This window comes from Dipodomys ordii, unplaced genomic scaffold (genome assembly GCF_000151885.1).
Source record: "Dipodomys ordii isolate 6190 unplaced genomic scaffold, Dord_2.0 Scaffold25, whole genome shotgun sequence".
Lineage (NCBI taxonomy): Eukaryota > Metazoa > Chordata > Mammalia > Rodentia > Heteromyidae > Dipodomys > Dipodomys ordii.
The window spans coordinates 10,732,807-10,753,195 of record NW_012267241.1 but is presented as its reverse complement, the minus strand read 5'-3'; the positions used below and the strand labels follow the sequence as shown (position 1 = coordinate 10,753,195).

The following is a 20,389-nucleotide window of genomic DNA, read 5'->3' as shown; positions in this document are numbered from 1 at the left end:
GACTCCAATTAGGAAGGGACCACAATATCACATTAAGCCTACTAGTCTGGAGAAAGGCCTTTGGGTCATATTTCTAAAAATCTGAGGACACCTGCTTTATATTTTCAAAATGTTAGACTTTGTTTCTGAAGCCTGGGAAGCAGGAATTCCTTAACTACCATTCATCAGATTTAAGTTGTAGGTAAAGACTTTTTACTGTTAGAATTACATATAGCTTTGTTTAGTGAGTTCCTTGCACTAGTATAATGTCATTTAATATTTTTAGATATCACCTTGGCTGGATCAAAGTATACATTTAACTGTGCCTTTTCAACATTTTAGTTCATTAAGCATTTGAATTGCCAGTGATGGAAGTTTTAGCAATGGCTGTTCTGTTCATTTTCAAAAGAAATTAAAAAAGCTAGCAGCTGAGTTATGTTTTTGTAAAGTTTTATTATTATTATCATTACAATTATTATTATTGTGGTGATAGGGATTGAACTCAGAGGCTATTAAAATATGCAGTGAAATGAAGCAATTATGGCCTTAATACTTATCATAACAGACACATTGATCCTGAACATTTGGTTATCTAAGCACTGAGTGAAAAGGAGAATTTACTGGAAGACTACTATAGCCTGATGATAATACAGGAGCCTATATCCTAAGTAATACCTAGAGAAAAAAGAATTAATATGTTCAGGATACTCTCAACTCTTTTGCTGTCCACTTTAGTAAACTCATTTTCTGATCTTGGCTTCTTCCACATGGCTAATAACATGCATCCAGCAAATCTCAGTGCCAGGTCCCATGATGTCAACTCCAAAGAAAAAACAAATTGCAATGAGTTTTCACTGAGTTTAGACTTGTGTTTCCTAGAAAAGATCCAGTGATTGGGCATTCCATTGTGCTCAACTCTAACCATCCTTCATTCCATTACTGGTAGTCAACTCTTCAGTATTTACATGATTATGACTGGTCTCTTTCAAACTAAAATGGGCCAGAGTACTTTTCAGAAGGATCAAAGACTATATACACAACCAGTAAATTAGGTCCATCTATACATTTTTATTATTTGTTTATTGTACTTTCATTCATTTTAATAAGTTTATATTAGGTACTAGTCTCTGAAAACAAAACATAATAATCACACAAACATAATGATGCCTTGAGATTTGAATTATAATACCACTGTTGGAAATAGGATAGGCAGAGGTCATTATTCTGTGTTGGCTAGATTAGCATTTTGAGTAAGTTGAAAGAAGACATAAAATCTAATTCTGTGAATTAGGTGTGTAAAATAGGCTGTGAATATGGAACAAGTGTCTCCAGAGATGGCGCTGATGTATTATATTGTATTTTTATCTTATTGCATGTATGTGCTTGGTAAATATTATTAAATAGATGAATTATTAGGGGAAAGCAATGCTGTTGTCCAACTAGTGAGGTTAAAACGTTGCTATTAATTGTGACAAAAAAGAATCATTGTTGTCATTCTTCAGCATTTAAGTAGGTAGAACCAAATAACAAATTTCAAATTATAATGCAATAATAAATAATTCCATATAATCCAGTCATTTTATATAATTGTCCAAGATATATTTTGCAAGTAATTCCTTCTGGCCAATATATCAGGATATTGTATTATATAAGAATAGTTTGTGACAACATTGAAGAATTTTTCTGACTTGAGTTACTCATTAAATCATTGAATTAAATCATTATTAATGTTTGCTTTAGAAAAAATCCAGTCTACCTGTACTTTATTCTTTCTTCTATACTTTATAATATAAGGCACAAATCTGTTTTGTTAGGTGAGTATTCATTTTCTTTTTGGAGTTGTTTTAGATTAGTCATTAACTGTTACATAATTTACACCACAAATACATAATTAATATCTTTTATATTGTATAGATATTAAATAACTATACAGTTAAGAGATTACTAAAATTATCTGTGGTTTTAAGTACAAAAGCATAAAACAACATGAAATATTATCCTCTACTTTTTCCTTTCATTCTATAGTGTAGTAATTTTTAACATTAGTTTTATATAATGTGGATGGGGATTATGGGTATTTGCATATGAATATTATATACATTGGAATTTATACTTCTTCTGTACATATTATCCTTGATTATTTTTACTTATCACTTTCTCATAGGCATTCTTTCATGTAAGTACATATTATGCCTTGTCGATTCTATGTAATGGTTATGAATTATATTATGGTACACATGGACTTTTATGTATTTACCCACCATTGATGCAATTCAGCATAATGCTTGTAGAAGTTGTAGAATAGGTTGTGTTTTTCTGTTAAAAAAGAAAAGAAAGAAAAGGTACCTATAGGTAAACTGAGTTTACATCTTAATGATACTGCTAAGTTATCTTCTGAGTAAGAGTGCTAATTTTGTTTGAAGCTAATCTGTTGTGATGGCAAACCACTTGAATTAGGAGGACATGGGTTTGAATCCCAGCTCTACTTCTTACTGTGGGGATTGATGGGTCTAAATGAATTCATGTGTTGTTGTCTCAGATTTCTCATTTCAGAAAAAGAATACCTTCATATCTGGATGAATGGGAATTAAATGTGTTGACATAGTCGAGTTCTTAGAAAAGTGCCTGACCTATTTCTATGATGAAATACTTTCAAGTATTACATAAAGATAAGATACTATTATTAACACTCATACCTTGAAAGGACTCCCGAGATCTCTAGTGATTGCTGCTTCAGGATATGCTCTGCAGAGGATGCTGACAGCTCTGACTGCAGATAGCACTGGTAACCACATGCACAGCAGGATTTTTTTCCCTGTGTGGACAAAAATACACAATAAGCACCTTAATTTTCATGAGATTGTATTAATCCTGCCACTCACCAGTCTGATTTACAGAGTTGTATCAAAAGTAATATCTAAATAGATAACCTGCATTTTACTCTTACTGGATCTTGGGGAGTTTATGTACGCAGGCTGTTTTATTTAACATTCTCAGTGACATGTTTGTGTTATATTTAGAGCTTTACAGGAGGTTCCACCACACAACTTCAAGTGTTGTATGTTTGTTTAGTGAAAGTCTCACTGAGTCAGTTGTCTCTCAGCACCAGGGAGGGGATAGGAGGGGGCCTGTTAACTTTGATAATTGAAATAATTTGACAAGTGAGGTGATTCCCTTACTTTAGAAATAGAAAACCTTTTAAATTTTGATTTATTTATTGATTTATCTATTTTTTGGGGGCGTCGGTCATGAGGACTGAACACTGTCCCTCAGTTCTTCAGCTCAAGGCCAGCACTCTACCACTTGAGGACAGCCCCACTTCCAGCTTTTTCTGCTTATGTGGTGCTGAGGAATTGAATTCAGGGCTTCATGCATGCAAGGCAAGCACTCTACCACCTTCCCAACTCCGTTGATTTATTTTTTGTACTGGTCCCAGAGCTTGAACTCAGAGCCTGGGCACTGTCTCTAGGTTCTTAGGCTTTTTTTGCTCAAGGCTAGCAATTTACTGCTGGAAACATACATAGCTTCACTTACAGCTTTCTGGTGGATAACTAGAGATAAGGATCTCAGGGACTTTCCTCCAGGGTCTGGCATCAAAACAGGATCCTGATTTTCAGATCTCAGTCTCAGTGAATAGCTAGGATTACAGACATAAGCCACCAGCACCTGGGTAACCTTTTTAAATTTAACTAATCTATTTGTTGACTGTGTTGGGAATCAAATTCAGGGACATGGGCATGCACATGGTATGTAAGCATGAGATTGTATTAATCCTGCCACTCACCAGTCTGATTTACAGAATTATATCAAAGTAATATCTAAATAGATAACCTGCATTTTATACTTACTAGATCTTGGGGAGTTTATGTATGCAGGCTTTTTTATTTAACATTCTCAGTGATATCTATCTCAGAGCTTCTTTCCAGCTCTGGAAACAGGAAACCTTTATTTTACTCTGGCAAACTTTTTTCATTCACTAAGCTGGTTTGAGATAACTAATGCTACATTTAAAAACTGTCACGAAATTAGCAGTGTTCTAGATCATTCAGAGCAATTTTATCATCAAAGACAATTCCCCATTTTTGTAATATTTTGTTGTCTTTGTCTCCTTTTGAATTAGTATAGGTTTCCTTACAAAAAAAAAAAAAGAATAGAGGGCTGGGAAGGTGGCTCAGTGGTAGAATGCTTGCCTCGCATGCATGAGGCCCTGGGTTCTATTCCTCAGCACCACATAAGCAGAAAAAGCTGGAAGTGGTGCTGTGGGCTCCAGTGGTAGAGCAGCACTAGCCTTGAGCTAAACAGCGCCCAGGCCCAGAGTTCAGGCCCCATGGCTGGCAAAAAAAAAAAAAAGAATAAGGGATGGGTGAGAAATGAGAAAGTGTGAAGTTACCAACAGACCACAAAAAGAACCTGAATAGAAGAACAGGGAGTATGGCTAATAACTGTGGGAATAATCACAATAGAACAAGAGACCCATTATCTAGAAAACTTAAGGTTCAAATCTTGATTCTGCCTCTCATTGATTGTGTAACAGTGGATAAATTAAGTCTTCAATTGCTTAGTTATAGAGTTGTTATGAGGAATAAATGATCTCATATGAGTCATAAAATAAGAATGTAGAATAACAGCTGTGGAAGTGTTATTATTTTTAAAAGGGGCAAAATTCTGAAATCGTAAATCATTGAGCTTTATCTCAACCCGGAGTTGAGTATATTATTAAACAGATGACTGTGAGCATTTAGAAATGGAAGTTAAGATCCCCGGAAGGCATTGTGGGTTTTCTCAGTTAATTTATGTCAAACTAAATTAATTTATTTTTGATAAGATTATTAAATGTACATATCAGGATGATATGCTTGTTAGAGCCAAATTTCATCCAGTTATTTGACATGAGTCTGTTGTGGAACTCTTTTAGATGTGATGGACAGTTATGAACTGGGTGATGGTATAATTAAATGAATTTGTAGCAGATTGAACATCTATAAGCAAGGAATATTGATTGAGCAATCACCATCAGTCTGAAGGAACATCCCATTGGCAGACAGAGTTTGTTTTCCATTGTCTTGTTTGTCTCAAGAATGAACTGGCATGTATCAGAATGATGCTTGTCAGTTACGTGAAACTCAGAATTAAAGGGGAAACTTAGCAATTGAATGACATAATGATCCTAAAAGAACTTTATAAACTTCAACAGCCTGCAATTTAAAAAAGATAACATTTACCCAGGATCACAGTGTCTTTTTCTTTTTGGTAGGCTTTACTTCTGGGGTATATAAAATACTGAGGAAAGAGATTACTCAGGGGGATTTAGCAGTTACATTGTATAATCAAGTATTTGTGACTAATAAGATTTCAGAGACCACTCAAATGGATTGAAACCAAGATAAGTGCATTAACAAAGACATGTTTATGTTTGGCAAGGTTGCAAAATAGATCACAGAACTATGGATGTTATTCCTAAGGAAAATATTAATAGATCTAGACATTTGAGTGACAGATCATATGTCTAATCAAAAGAACACATGTCATTTTAGGTTGCATTAATGTATTTATAAGAAGGAATTTCATAGGATCACTGTGTTGCATTTTGCTTAAATTACAATTAACATATTTACCAATAGTATTTACTTAACATAGTTAAGTAATTATATAGACTGTTCAGGGTTGTTTATTTTTTACTTTTTTTGAAATGACATGTAAAGTTGAATATTCAGAGATGGGTGCTTTAGATGGTAGTGTCTGCAAGCTATTTTCTTTGATGATTGATGAAAGAAACTGTGGTTCATAAAGGGAGATTTGGCAAGGATAATGTTAAAAACATGTACATGTGAATAACTCACCAGACTCCATTTTAGATATTTATATAATAGGCAGTCTTAAGATCATATATTAGGGCAATACATATAACTTAATATTAAATAACGTGTTATGCTCAAAGTTAAAAAATTAGAACTATTTGGCAGGAAAAAAAGAAGCATGCAAAAAGTGTTTTGTTTTTTTTTAAACAAGTAGTGGTATCTGAGTGGACTCTCTTGGTAGGAGAAAGGATTCTATTTTTTCTCTTCTTTTTTTGCGGGTGGGGGTTCAGTCGTGGGGCCTGAACTCTGGGCCTGGGCACTGTCCCTCAACTCTTCAGCTCAAGGCTAGCGCTCTACCACTTGAGACACAACACCACTTCCGGCTTTTTTCTTTTTGCTTATGTGGTACTGAGGAATCGAACCCAGGGCCTCATGCATGCAAGGCAAGCACTCTACCACTCACTGAGCCACCTTCCCAGCCCCCAGGATTCTATTTTTTGGGACAGATTTCTTTCTTTCTTTTGTTGGTTGTGGGGGCTGAACTCTGGGCCTGGGCACTGTCCCTTAGCTCTTCAGCTCAAGGCTAGCGCCCTACGACTTGAGCCACAGTGCACTTCTGGCTTTTTTCTGCGTATGTGGTGCTGAGGAATCAAACGCAGGGCCTCATGTATGCAAAGCAAGCACTTTACCACTGAGCCACCTTCTGAGCCCATTTCATTTAATTTATTAGCATGATTTTTTTCTTTTTCTTTTTCCAATATTGTGTATGTTCTGTCACTCACTTCCCATTTTCTTTCTGTATAGAAGTGGATTTTTAGCTATGATGACAGTAGGTTTTATATGGTGCAGGTTTACTTGAGAATCCACAGTGGAATAATTTCTCTGTGGCCAGGAGAGGAGGGATGGAATGGTGTGACTAGTAGGGTGATAATATCAAAGGTTTATCATATTCTTTTTTTTTTTTTACTGTGAAAATACCATGCAGAGGAGTTACAATTATGCAAGGTAATGAGTACCTTTCTTATCAAGCATTGTTGCCTCCTCCCCTCCTTTGTTTCCCCTTCCCATCATATTCTTATAACTCTGTTCTCCATATCGAGAGGTTCTGTGCTTTTGGACTGAGTGCAAAGAGGGCTTCTCTCTGCCCCCTCAATGGCATTAGCTAATGCTTATTCATTCTCATTGCTGTAGGCAGTCATCAGGCTCACTGGAATAAGTGTTTTACATTCACTATCCCATGAAGTCCTCAACACCTTTTTATGATGAAGTAAAGAAACAGACTGAAGGAGGTTATATATCTTAGCAAGTAGCAGATAGGCTCATCACACCCCACACTGCATTGCCTTCATTATTATTGTTTAAAAAATTCCAAATATTGTACTTGGAACTCAAAAAATTAAATCCCCCAACAACAAATCCTAAAAGAAACAACTGCCCAATAAATAAGTGGGCAAAAGACTTAAAGAGAAACTTCTCTGAAGAAGAAAGAAGGATGGCCAATAGACACATGAAGAAATGCTCAACCTCCCTAGCCAGACAAGAAATGCAAATCAAAACAACATTGAGATATCACCTCACCCCAGTTATAATGGCAAAAATCAAGAACTCTAATAACAACAGATGCTGGAGGGGATGTGGACAGAAGGGAACCTTACTTCATTGTTGGTGGGAGTGTAAACTTGCTCAACCACTTTGGAAAGTAGTATGGAGGTTCCTCAAAAGACTTCACATAGAGCTCCCCTATGACCCAGCAATCCCACTTTTGGGCATTTACCCAAATGTTTACAAACAAGACCACACAACTATGTTTATTGCAGCATTATTTACCATAGCTAAGATATGGAACCAACCCAGATGCCCCTCAGTAGATGAATGGATCAAGAAAATGTGGTATATATACACAATGGAATTCTATGCCTCCATCAGAAAGAATGACATTGCCCCATTTGTTAGGAAATGGAAAGACTTGGAAAAAATTATATTAAGTGAAGTAAGCCAAGCCCAAAGAAACATAGGTCCCATGGTTTCCCTTATTTGCAATATCTAGTATATGTATGAATCAAGCAGAAAAGGTCAGATAAGGTGATTTTAGGAAAATGAACCCTTAGATATGTATTTAAATTTTTTTTTATTTCATGCATTTGTTTCTAACGCATTTATAAGAATATTTCTTTGTTGCTTTGTATGTCCCTCCCCCACAGTATAACCCCTGCTTTCACTGTATTTGATGTTGGTATAATTTGTGGAGGGGAAGGGGAAAAACAAGTCGGTGGACCCGTTGCAACAATGAGAAGTACAAGTCATGTGGAAAACGAACTTTACAACTTTGGTGGGGGGCGGGGAGGATTGGGTGGGAGGGTGGGGGGAGGCTGGGAAGGGATGTGAACAGTAAACCAAGGAGGAGGCTACAATGCTTGATAAGAAATGTACTCATTATCTTGCCCATGTAATTGTAACCCCTCTGTACATTATGTTCACAATAAAAAAGAAAAAAGAAAAAAAATCCAAATATTGAGTGAAACAAAACTTCTATGCAAATTACTTTGGTCTTTACTTACTGAAGCTTGTTTCCCAGTGCTGCAGTCAGTGGCTGTAGACATGAAGGAGTACTGAGGTCCTTGATCTCAAGATGCTTGCAGGCTAGTAGGAATAACATCATAAAATGGATTACACTAATTAATGACAACTTTGACAGGTGCTACCAAGGGAACATACAGTTTAAACCATTGTTTGAAAGTTCAAGAAAATGTCTGTTCTTAAGTGTGACATTGCTGAGGTAGGTTTTGTTAGCTGGAGCACCCCTATATAGTATTTTTACCGTAGGCTTCAGTTTTTGCAGAAAGCTTTGTGCTTATGGTGAGTGGCTTAGCTTGGTAGAAAAAGCAGATTTTTGTGTCCAGCTGTGTGTTACCAGCTGTATGATCTTAGGGGCACCTTCTCTTTCCTGAACTTGCTGCTTTTGTGTGATATAGTGCTGATACTACAGCTGTTATGGTATCCCCATGTTTTAAATCACACACTCATGATTACTGCTATAGCATATAATTTTCCCATAAAAGGCTTTCGAATAGAATAAAAAAATAATGTCATCTTTATTCCCTTAATTAGTAATCACATGTGCTAGTTGAGCTATGAAATCTGGGCAGTCATACCAAGGTACTACCTTTTTTTCTGTGACTCACTTTCTTATCTGAAAACTGCTGGTGATAAAAATTCCTATTTTAACAAAATGGCATTGACCTTTGAGCTTTCCCTACATTAGTAGATTAGGAAATGTTAAATATAGTTATTCTAGAATCTGTTGTAATAAAGTAATACTCCTGGTGAGGACTTGGTTCAGAGGAAGTATCTGATAAGTATTATAAGTATTAGCTGCATTTACATTTAAATGTTATTATCATCAACAGCATCAGATATGCAAATCTTGTTCACTGGCTTGCTAGCTTTATACCCCTAAACCAATTAATTTAATTCTGTACATTTAGAAGACTGCTAATAATGACTCTTCTATGCAATTCACAGAGTTCTCTTGAGGATCAACTAAAATAACATGTTGTGTGAAATAAATTGAAATACTATACATTATGTGAAAGCACTCTATAATTGCTGAAAGCTGTATAATGGCTTATTGTTGTTATAAACCCATAATCGTTTGGCCAGAACATAAGGCCTTAAGTATCTAAACCCTGTAATGAACTGCCAGTGTGGATTTGGAGAACATACTTTAATGCTAGAAAAGAAGAGAGTGCCTGATCATTGATATCCATCTGGGACTGTACAAATGTAAACCTTGAAATTATTTTTTAAATTGCAGGAATTTTTTTTTCTTATTGTAATGAAATAAGTAACTCTCTCAGAAAGTTTTATTTAGGGCCTGTAGGGCCAAAACTTAAACCTCTGAGTAAACAGTGGTTTAATGTGTTTATCTTAGGGACACTTAAAGTCTATTTTGTGTATGAAAGGCACTAAAGAATTCTAGTGTAAGCCTTAAAAAGTCTGCACCAGTGTTCCTGGATCAGAAAAGTACTTAAAGACTGAGCCAATTACATAGAAGGACACATTCTTTACATAGCCAGTGGTCACAGCAACTGGCCTCTCTTCTGTACTATATGGCTGTCCTTTTTTTTTATTATTGTGAAAATACCATACAGAGGGTTACAATTGCATGGGCAAGGTAATGAGTGCATTTCTTATCAAGCATTGTTGCCTCCTCCTTTGTTTCCCCTTCCCATCCCTCACTGTGTGTCCCCCCACCCCCACCCCCCACCACCAAAGTTGTAAAGTTTATTTTTGACATAACATCTTGTACATCTCATTGTTACAGTGGGTCCACCTGTATCCCTATTTAAACAATTTGTTTTTTCCCTTCCCCTCTACAAATTATACCAACATCAAATAGAGTGAAAACAGGGGTTAGACTGTGGGGGGAGGGGCATACAAAGCAACAAAGAAATAGCTTATAAATATGTTAGACACAATAGCAAGAAAGAAAAAACATTTGAGTTTTTAATTTGGTGTCCATACTACTTTCCAAAGTGGTTGAACAAGTTTACACTCCCACCAACAATACATAGGGTTCCCTTTTGGCCACATCCCCTCCAGCATCTGTTGTTATTAGAGGAAATAAGAATGGTTAATAGACACATGAAGAAATGCTCAGCCTCTCTAGCCATAAAAGAAATGCAAATCAAAACAACATTGAAATTCCACCTCACCTCAGTTAGAATGGCTCTAATCAAGAACTCTAATGAGGCTGGAGGGGATGTGGACAGAAAGGAACCCTACTGCATTGTTGGTGGGAGTGTAAACTTGTTCAATGACTTTGGAAAACAGTATGGAGGTTCCTCAAAAGACTCCACATGGAGCTCCCCTATGACCCAGCAATCCCACTTTTGGACATTTACCCAAATGATCACAAACAAGACCATATTAAAGCTACCAGCACAACTATGGTTATTGCAGCATTATTTACTATAGCTAAGATATGGAACCAACCCAGATGCCCCTCAGTAGATGAATGGATCAAGAAAATGTGGTATATATACACAATGGCTGTCCTTTTTGTATGTTTTTTTTTGTATCTTTCCTGCCTCCCATCCTGGGGAGTGTGGAGGAAGAAATTTCTGGGATAAGTTTGCATGCCTCTGACTTCCATTGATTTTAATGTCTTTGAGATAGGCTCTGATATAGTTAGTCAAGATGGTGAAATCCAGTGTTCTCTTTACCCTATCCCATGGTTGTTTATTTCAGTGAAAAATAAAAGATCTGTTATTGGAAGATAGCTGATGACATGTCTCTTTTATGGATTTAGCAATGGAGAGTGCCCATGTTGAATTAGAAAGCATTTGTACAATAGCAATGTGGAAAAAAGTAACTTTGTTAAGAACTGAAGGTTCTTGAGGGATTTGGGTCAACTGTTGAAGAGCAGACTGAGAGTGATGTAGAATCACAAATTTAGCAATGATATGGGGCCAGCAATCTGTTTTACAAAAAAAAAGCAAGGATATTGATGTAAGGAATGAGCACCAGAACAGACCCTGGTGCAAAGAAAGGGATGTTTGGCCATTCACTGGTTCTTATTTACACTCTTCTCTTGGCAGTACTCATTCTAATAATTCTAGTTACAGATATTTTTAGCCGAAGCATAGTAGTTTTAGTAGTTTGTGTTTTAGGAAATAAATGATAATTTTTAGCACACATTTTTTTGAAATGCATTAACAAAGCTCATTTTTCTTTACCTAAAATAAATAATATAGGAAGAAGAAATAAAATAGAGATATAAGAAAGGAGACAGAATTCATATTTGTAAGAAAATATGGGTCTTTACTATTGTACTACTTAAACCATTAAAATTTAATTAGCTGTGCACACAGTTAATAATTATCATGCATAAGTAGCTTTGGTATGCATTAAGAGTAATATGTGAAAATGCTATAGCAAAAAGTTTACATAGTTGCAACTGAACATTATAAAGCAATTAAAAGAATATTACAGGTTTAAAAATAAATCTTAAATGACATAATTTGTGTCAATTCCTTCCAAATTTAATTAGATGGTTCATGCAAATCCAATCTCAATTTCATCTGGAACAATAAATGAGTGAATAATTAGAAACTTAAGAGGAATAATGAGAGTAGTGTCCTGTTCGGGAAGTGAAGTCTATTAGAATGTTACAGCAATTAATTACAACAGTGTGGTGCTGGCACAATACTTGAATGAAGGATCAGTGGAGCCCCACCGGTCCCCTAGACCAGCTCCAAATAGTAGATTGCAGTTTATAGATCCTCAGATTCTCAGAATGTGCCTTTAGCCAGAGAAAGCTCTGATCTCTCTCATCTCCAGCTCAAAACCTTGAACTTCATCTATGTCTTTTACCCTGGGCTCCACATTTACACATAGATGTTAAACTTTTCATTATATACAGGAACGGAAGCTGGATTAACCATATGTGGCAAATAATGTTGTGGAATAATGGCTTATTAATGGGGAATGGAGGTATGAGTCAGTATTTTACCGTGGTACAAAATTAGAAATTTGAGATGAATTAAAAAGAAAACAAGCATATAAAAAAACTGGAGAGAAATAATTTCACACTCCCTAGATAAAAGCCATTTTTCATGCATTAAAGCAGTGAAAAGGCTGACAGAATTGTTTGCATAAAAATAGAAGACTTCATGTATATCACAGAAAAGTCTGAGATCAGTTAGATAGTCCAGTACTGCCTCATAGCTAAGACCTTGTTTTCACAATGAACAGGTATCTAGTCCATCATCTGGACGTGAAGCTTAGGACAGAATAAGCTTCTCCTTCTCTGATGTTTTACAGTAGGGCTGCCTGCAGGTCTGATTCATGTCTCTGCCACAATATTTTGATGGCATCAGTGTTTTGTTTTGTGAAGTTCATTTCTCCCTATCTTTTGCTTTGCTAATGTCTGTACAACTTTATCAAACCCAGAAATCACCTTCTAGGTCTCCTTTTTGTGCCTTGCAGGAATTGAGGGCAGCTTGTAGGTTCTGTGTGTGTTTTCGCCATTTCCTTCCTCCCTCCCTTCCGTTTTATCTTGTTATTTTTGGCACTTTTACTTCCTTTGTAGAGTGGGAATTGATGTCATAGAGAAGGGGGCAGCGCTATCCAAATTCTCTCAATTGTTAATATAAGTTGCCCAGGTGTGCCAATGGTCTATACTCAGGAAAGGGTGATAGGTTATCCTCCACAATTGGTAAATCCCACTTTAATTTGCACCCAAATTTCTGTTAAAACATTGTCCAGTACAGTAGAGTTTCTTCTTTAGTTCTTTATAGAGATTGGAATCAGTTTTACTTTAGACGATCCAAGTTCAGAACAATTTTCCTTCATTCTCCCTCTTCTCAGCATTCCTGTTCTTTCCACCATCCGGTGCTGCTCCCTTCCTGTCTCCAGCATAATTGCTGGCTTAGAGTCTGTGTGTGTTTCATGGGAGATCTTTAGTGTCCCAACATGGATGCCCTTTTGAGTGATGACCTCCCTATACATAGTCCATATCACATAAGATCTCCTTCCATTAACTCACTGGAAGGACAGTGGAAGTAATACACTGGAAAGAACAGGCATAACGGTAACATACTGTAACAACATTATTAACTGTAACATTGTAACAGTTATTATTAGTGTTACTGTAACAGTATTATAGTAACACTGTTCTACCTAAGGTTCCTCTTCATAAAATTTTGGACAGCACTTTTTTTTTAATTAAGTTTTTTATTGTGAAAATACTATACAAAGTGGGGTTACAGTTACACGAGCAAGGTAATGAGTACATTTCTTATCTAACATTGTTTCCTCCTCCTTTGTTTTTCCTCTACCATCCCATCCCTCCCACCTCCTCAGCTACACCCCCCCACCTCAACCCCCTCCCACCTAAATTGTAAAGTTTGTTTTTCGACATAGTGTCTTGTACATCTCAGTGTTGCAATGGGTCTGAATGTAACCCTATTTAAACAATTTGTTTTTTCCCTTCCCTTCCCCAAATTATACCAACATCAAATACAGGGAAAACAGGGGTTAAACTGTGGGGGAGGGACATACAAAGCAACAAAAAAATCACATGGTACCTTATAAATAAGTTAGAAACATTAGCAAGGAAGAAAAAATCCTCTTGTGTTGGACAGCATTTTTGTTTTCAAGTCATTTCTTTTCCTGACCATGTGACCCAATATTTCCTTCCTCCTTTCAGCTCTATTATGCACTTTCTTTATTGCCTTTTCCCACAATATTTGTATATCTTACTCCTATTATCTACACACCTATGCTTGTTATTTTGTTCTCTCTTTCTGTGTCTTCTGTTTAGCTTTCCAGTGTATGCCTATATGAGGCCATTTTCTTTCTTTCCTGAGACTTGTCATGCTTCTTTTTAGTGTGGCTACTTTGTGGTGTGTGTGTGTGTGTGTGTGTGTGTGTGTGTGTGTGTGTGCGTATATGTGTGTGTGTGTGTGTGTGTGTGTGTGTGTTTGGAATGTTTACCAGTACAGGTCAGGACCTGGCACTGTCCTGGAGCTTTTTTACTCAAGGTTGGCTCTCTACCATGTGAATTACAGCTTCACTTTCAGCTTTTTGGTGACTAGCTGGAGATAGGAATCTCAAGGAATTTCCTGTCCAGTCTGGCTTTGAACCATAATCCTCAGATCTCAGCCTTCTATCATTCTAGCTAGAATGACAGGCTTAAGCCACCAACACCAACCTAGTGTAGCTGTTTTGTTGTTGTTGTTGTTGTTTTGTGTCAGCTATGAGCAAGGGACTGATTAAGACTGGGATAGTGGGGAAATTGCCTGGGAACTGGAAATAAGAGACTAGGAAGTAGCCTAGATGTGGTAGATGACAGATTGTATGGGATTCACTGGGAGACATTGATGAACGAAGCTTTTGATAGTGAGCTAGTTCAGATTCTGCCTTTGGCAGCAGAAGAAATCACAGAGCTACTTTGAAAAGATTAAGAAGCCTTTTAAGGTGACCTTTTTAATTTGTAAAATTACGTGTAAATAATCATCAATTAGAACTCTTATTATTGTTAAGTTTCTTGGGGCCAGAACTTAGTATACATTTTTCAATGGGTATCATCTTCCCTCAGAAGAAGTTGTTGTGAAGTAAGCTGCAGACTTGTACCTTTATCCAGATTTCGTCCCTGTGGTTGAGCTGTGTAGGCTCTGCTCCTTCCTGTATAGTGTTAAATCCCTGGACAAAAAAAGGAAGTGGGGTGATGGCCTAATACCTGTAGGAATAATTAACCTTAGTTCATGTGCTCCATACTCTTTCTTTAAAAGAAACTCCTTCCCAGTAGAATTATAGGGTAGAAGAGGAAAAAAGAAAATAGGGCCAAGTTCATAAAGCTGGGATGAGCAGAATAGAAAGAGAAAAGGTTCTATTTGTAATTTCATTGGAAAAGGTAAAGGAAAGGAACTGAGCTGGAGGAGATAGAGCAATGAGTAACTTTGGCACCTGTGGGCTTTTTGCATCATTTTACCACGAAGGGTTTAGTTTCTTTCTCATTTTTTTTTAATATACAAGCAACATTGATTGAACTGACAAGCTCATGAGGTTCATTTTTGTCAGCATTCTGCTCCCTGCTGTTGATGGCATTCAGACTCTATGTTTCCTTAAAAGTGGGAATTTGAGAAGTATTTTAATAATTAAGTCTGGAGACTTACTTAGACTAATAACATTATCAATTTTTCAAATAAAGGAAACTATGTACATTAATTGACTTAGTTTCTCATTCATTTTTCTTTTTTGGATATGCATACTTCAGTGACTTTTAAAAAATGTCCCTATTATGTTGCAGAAATTTATTATTTATAAAAAGAATCATTACATTATTACATTCTCTAATTGAATACTTGAGCTGAACTTTGACATAAAAACCCATCCACCACCACCCCTGCGCCCATAAATATTTAAGAAAAGACTGCATGAGACACAGACATTTTCTTTTTGTATGTTTCAATGCAATAATCTAGGAATCTTAAATTTATGTCTTATCTTTTCTAGGCACTAGAAAAGCATCCCAATTCACCAATGACAGCAAAGCAGATACTGGAAGTCATTCAGAAAGAAGGATTAAAAGAAACAAGGTCAGTATCCTATTTTTAAAACCTTCTGTTTTCATTGATTAATAATCGTTACTAGCTGTAAAGCAGTAATCATATCTAGATTTGGAAATACTAGTTAATAGTCAATGAAGTAACTGAAGATTCTTTTGTGATTGCAAAAATATTTGGATGACTGAAAATTTCTTAGGAATTGCTCGTTAGTGTAATAAATTACATTATTAGGTGGACTGAATATACTTTGTTAACAAAGAGCAACACAGTGTGAACTAGCTTCTACTCATAGTTATTCCTATTTCTCTTATAAAACAAAAGATTATTATTTCTGAATAAAGCAATAGACATAGATAAACATTTTATAGATATAATAGATAGATCCCAGGGAATAAAGATGGTTAGATACTGATAAAATTCCAAGTGCCAATAAAATGTGGCTGAAAATTTTGTTCTCGGATATTTAAGAACTCTACTTGGCATGTCTTTTATTGGCTGTGGAACCTTTTAAAAAATAACTTTCTTGAGATAGGATTCACATACTATAAAACTTGCCCTCTTGACAGCTAAGTAGTTTATATTATAATCACCAAGTTGTACAAACATCACCAATATCTAACTTTAGAATATTTCTATCACTAAAATGAGCCCTTATGTCTATTAGTCACCAACCTCCATCCTCTACTTTCCCTGCAGCTACTAATCTTTACTGTCTCTGGATTTGCACTTGTGGGTATTTAATATAAAAGGAATTCATAAAAGCAAATCTCTTGGCTATTTCCCTTAGCATGATGGTTTCAAGGTTTACTCATGATGTAGCATATATCAATACTTTTTATTTTTGTTTTTCAGTTAGTATTCTATTGTAAGAACTTACCACATTTTGTTTACTCATGATGGTGTTTTAGTTGTTTTTTGTATTAATCTTGGAGTTGTGGCTTTAGCCAACAGTTCAGGACCAGATAAAAGATACTGGTCAAAAAGCAACAAAAAGGCATCCATTACAGGACAAATTAATTTGATGATACTTTATGATACTCCATGTTGCATGGAATAGATTTTTGTGCATGACTTGGTTATCTGCTGGCCATTGAACTAGCTAGAGCCTAGTTACGGAGGTGATAAGTTGGTGGAAATTAAACCTACTGAGCTACTGAACATTTTAATATAGAGATAGAACTGCTGAGAGAAATAACATTCTCAGGAGACCAACTTTTCCTAAAAATAATGGATTTCACCTATAACCTCTATAACTTTAAAGTATAGGTAACCTCAGCTTCCAACTGTTTAAAAATGTATCTTTAAAAGATCTGTGAACACCACAGTTCTTTGGCCCATCGGATACTGATGTTCAAATTTTCATCCCTGTGTGGGGGGCTTTTCCTGACTGTTCTGAATAAATATCCTGAGATACTGTAACCATACTGTATTTATAGATCTTTATTTTCCCTCCTCATTGTGATGGTAATAATGGGCGGTGAATTGCTGACAGTGTTTAATAGTCTCACTGAAAATGACTATTCTAGGCTGGTTATCAGTGCAAGGAGTTAGGGAATAAAATGGGGAAATATGGAAATTAATTTTCTTCTTGCCACCTGTTGATAACCCTAAAAATATTTATGGTGTTTTGAAAGCATCAAAAAATTCTTGTAGCACAGCCAAAAGAAAAGAGGGAGTAACATCTAAAGATACCAACTCCTGTCAAATGGAGGCTCTATGCCAGAGAAATCTGCCAACACAGACATGAGACAAAGCTCAACAGATGTTTGAATTTTGTTCATTAAGATATATTTCTCCACAGGAATGACTCTGCTGCTCTCCCCCTCCCCGCATGGGGGCAGGGTGTGGTACTAGGCTGAAGTTGGGCTTTGCACTTAGTAAGCAGACCCTCTGCTAACATGAGCTATACCTCCAGCCCTTCTATCATTTCTTAAAAGTAATTTGACATATAAAATTCCTGTGTTCCTGTACTGTGATTCTTAGCAGTATTATAGTTATATTTGTCATAAGAACAGGGTTTAATTAAAAAAAAAAACTGGTATTCCCAGAAAGGCCCTTGAAAGGTCTTCAAGTTTAAGTAGTTCCCAAAAGCAAATGAAATTGTGAAACAAGACTTTCTGAAAGGAATAATTTAAGAACACTGTAATGGGAAACACAGTTTCCTATTCTACTGAATATCTTTCTCCTACTGTATTCTATGTTTCCTTTTTTTTTTACATGAAATATGTTTGTTTCACCTTAAATTTAAACATGAATTCTTCAAACATTTTAGAAGAAATGTACTCCTTTGCAGCAATTTCATAAAATACATTTCAGTTCACAAAATATACTTTCATGGCTCCGAGTAATCCTCATGGGGGGCCTGGACACTAATACTTCGCTCTCTCTAAGGTTAAATGCAGCTATATTTGCGATGAATAGATAGACTACCCAGTGTTAAACCTTTTTGCATTCTATTCTTCTCTGAGTACAGGATTGCCTCCAGGGTCTGGATGCTTCCCTGAGCTTTTGTGTTCAAAGTTAGTGCTTTATCACTTGAGTCAGAGTTCTACTTCAAGATTTTTACTTTTTTAATTGGAGATCAGAATCTCATGTACTTTCCTGACCAGACTGCTTTTGAACCATGATCCTCAGATCTCAGCCTCCTGAATAGCTAGGATTATAGTCATAAGCCACCTGTGACTGTCTGGCTTATTTTTATTTTTAAAAATATTATTTTTAATTGAAGAATTAAGTGTACAAAACTTCCATTCATCTTCTATTTCATTAGCCCAGATATGAACATTTCTAATATTCAAAGAAACACTTTTGCATACTTTTTGTTAAAATTATTGTGTCTAAAATTCTAGTGAATTTTATTTTTACACATTTGGAATCAGGGAGCATTATGTAGGATGTGTTTTGTTGTTGCTCAATCATATCATTAACTTGCTCATATATATACTAAATATTGATTGAATGTATAATTTTGATGGCTGTTAAATACTATTAAAGAAATAGACTAAATGCGTTTTAATATTTTGTGGAAAAAATACTGGTGGACTAGTAAGTACTATTGGAAGTATTCCTGCAAGAAGTTGAGGAAGACAGGGGAAAGGCAAAGAAAGAGACTACCTATCCTTTCTCAATTCTCTTTTGAACATTAATAGCCTCAGATAATATTTTTTTGTGATCTCTCTTTTTTTTTTTTACATTTTCTTCTTCCTTTAATTGTAATTTGTTACTTTTAACCTTTGTGTCTCTACTTACTCTTCCCTGTTCTCTAGTGCTAGTTTGCTTATTAGAGTCACTTCTGAAATAAGCATGTATTCATTTTGAGGGACTTTGGGACTGCCTTGTGTTATGTATGTTGCTTTAGGGAGCAGATGCTGACATTTATTTTATCTACTTAGTGTACTGTTTTGCTACTTTTCTGGACTCGCCAATGTTTTCCAAATATTTAAGGAAGCAGATTAAATGAAGTATAGCTGTATATATTTTTCTTACATTTAGAAATTTTATCATAAGAAGGTCAAATGTACCTGCTTAATTACTACTTGATCATTAATGGTACGTTTTTAAAGACATGCACATAGATGATATGCTTGAGTAAGTCGGGGAAGTGATATACAGGATAGATATTGGTGTGACTTCAACTGCTGGTCTCCATGATTGCAAGGCAATGTTAATGGTCTGCCAAAACGGCCACCCTGTCCCTAGCATTTGTAAGAGAGGGAACTTCAGGGTCTTTACCTTCATTGCTCCAGCCTGAATTTGTTTCTAGTTCTGTGGGAATCTTTAGGTCTCCCGTGTGCCAGGCCAATCTCCTCTTGAAAATGTCCTGCCATGCCTTCATGTATTTTCCCTGCTATTTGTTAGCTCTTTAAAGTCAGAGAGAACCTAACACCTAACACTCTTGAGTTAGAAACTCAATAATCATGGTTCTTAGTGATAGTTTGACATGCACTCAGAGTTAGAAGCTTCTTTTAATTATCTCTCTCTCTCTCTCTCTATATATATATATTTGGCATTCTCTTCGGTAGTAGTTGTTTCAAAACTGAAAGGAGCCTAATGATTTTGTGGCAGTCTCATTAAAATATTCATTGTGATTATCTCCAGCAGATTATCCCTGAACAAGTAGAAGTATTACTCTGTTGTTTGTTTTCAAATACTTGTAAGAGCCACTGGTTTAAATTTGTAGTTTCCAATTTTTAAAAACCCATTCAACACCAGTAATTTTGACAAAGCCAGTATGGATGTTTGATTGTGTTTAGCATACGTGATAATGTTAGGTGATTTGATTGAGATGAAGCTGTAGACATTTATGCAATCTTTTCCTTTTTAAGTGACACTTTCAATTACATATTTTATATAGACATGATAATAGAACATCTTTTCCACATCATCTTCATGTTATTGCTGAAATATGTAGAGTATGATTAAATTCTACTTAGAAATGACAGAATTAAATAATAATTTTACATGTAGATTTACAAAAGATATTTGAATAAAATAAATTGTCATGATAGACTATATTATTATTAATAATATAATATATAA

The 20,389-nt window shown here is 35.7% G+C and overlaps 1 protein-coding gene across 1 annotated transcript in view; it reads left to right on the top strand.

The window, feature by feature from the left end:
• Nucleotides 1-15,802: 15,802 nt before the first annotated feature.
• Asxl3 (additional sex combs like transcriptional regulator 3) overlaps nucleotides 15,803-20,389 on the top strand; it is a 133,286-nt gene continuing 128,699 nt past the window's right edge. The window contains exon 1 of the mRNA XM_013014879.1: nucleotides 15,803-15,880. Coding sequence (XP_012870333.1) covers nucleotides 15,825-15,880 — 56 coding nt within the window. The 5' untranslated portion in view covers nucleotides 15,803-15,824. The remainder of the gene's footprint in view (nucleotides 15,881-20,389) is intronic.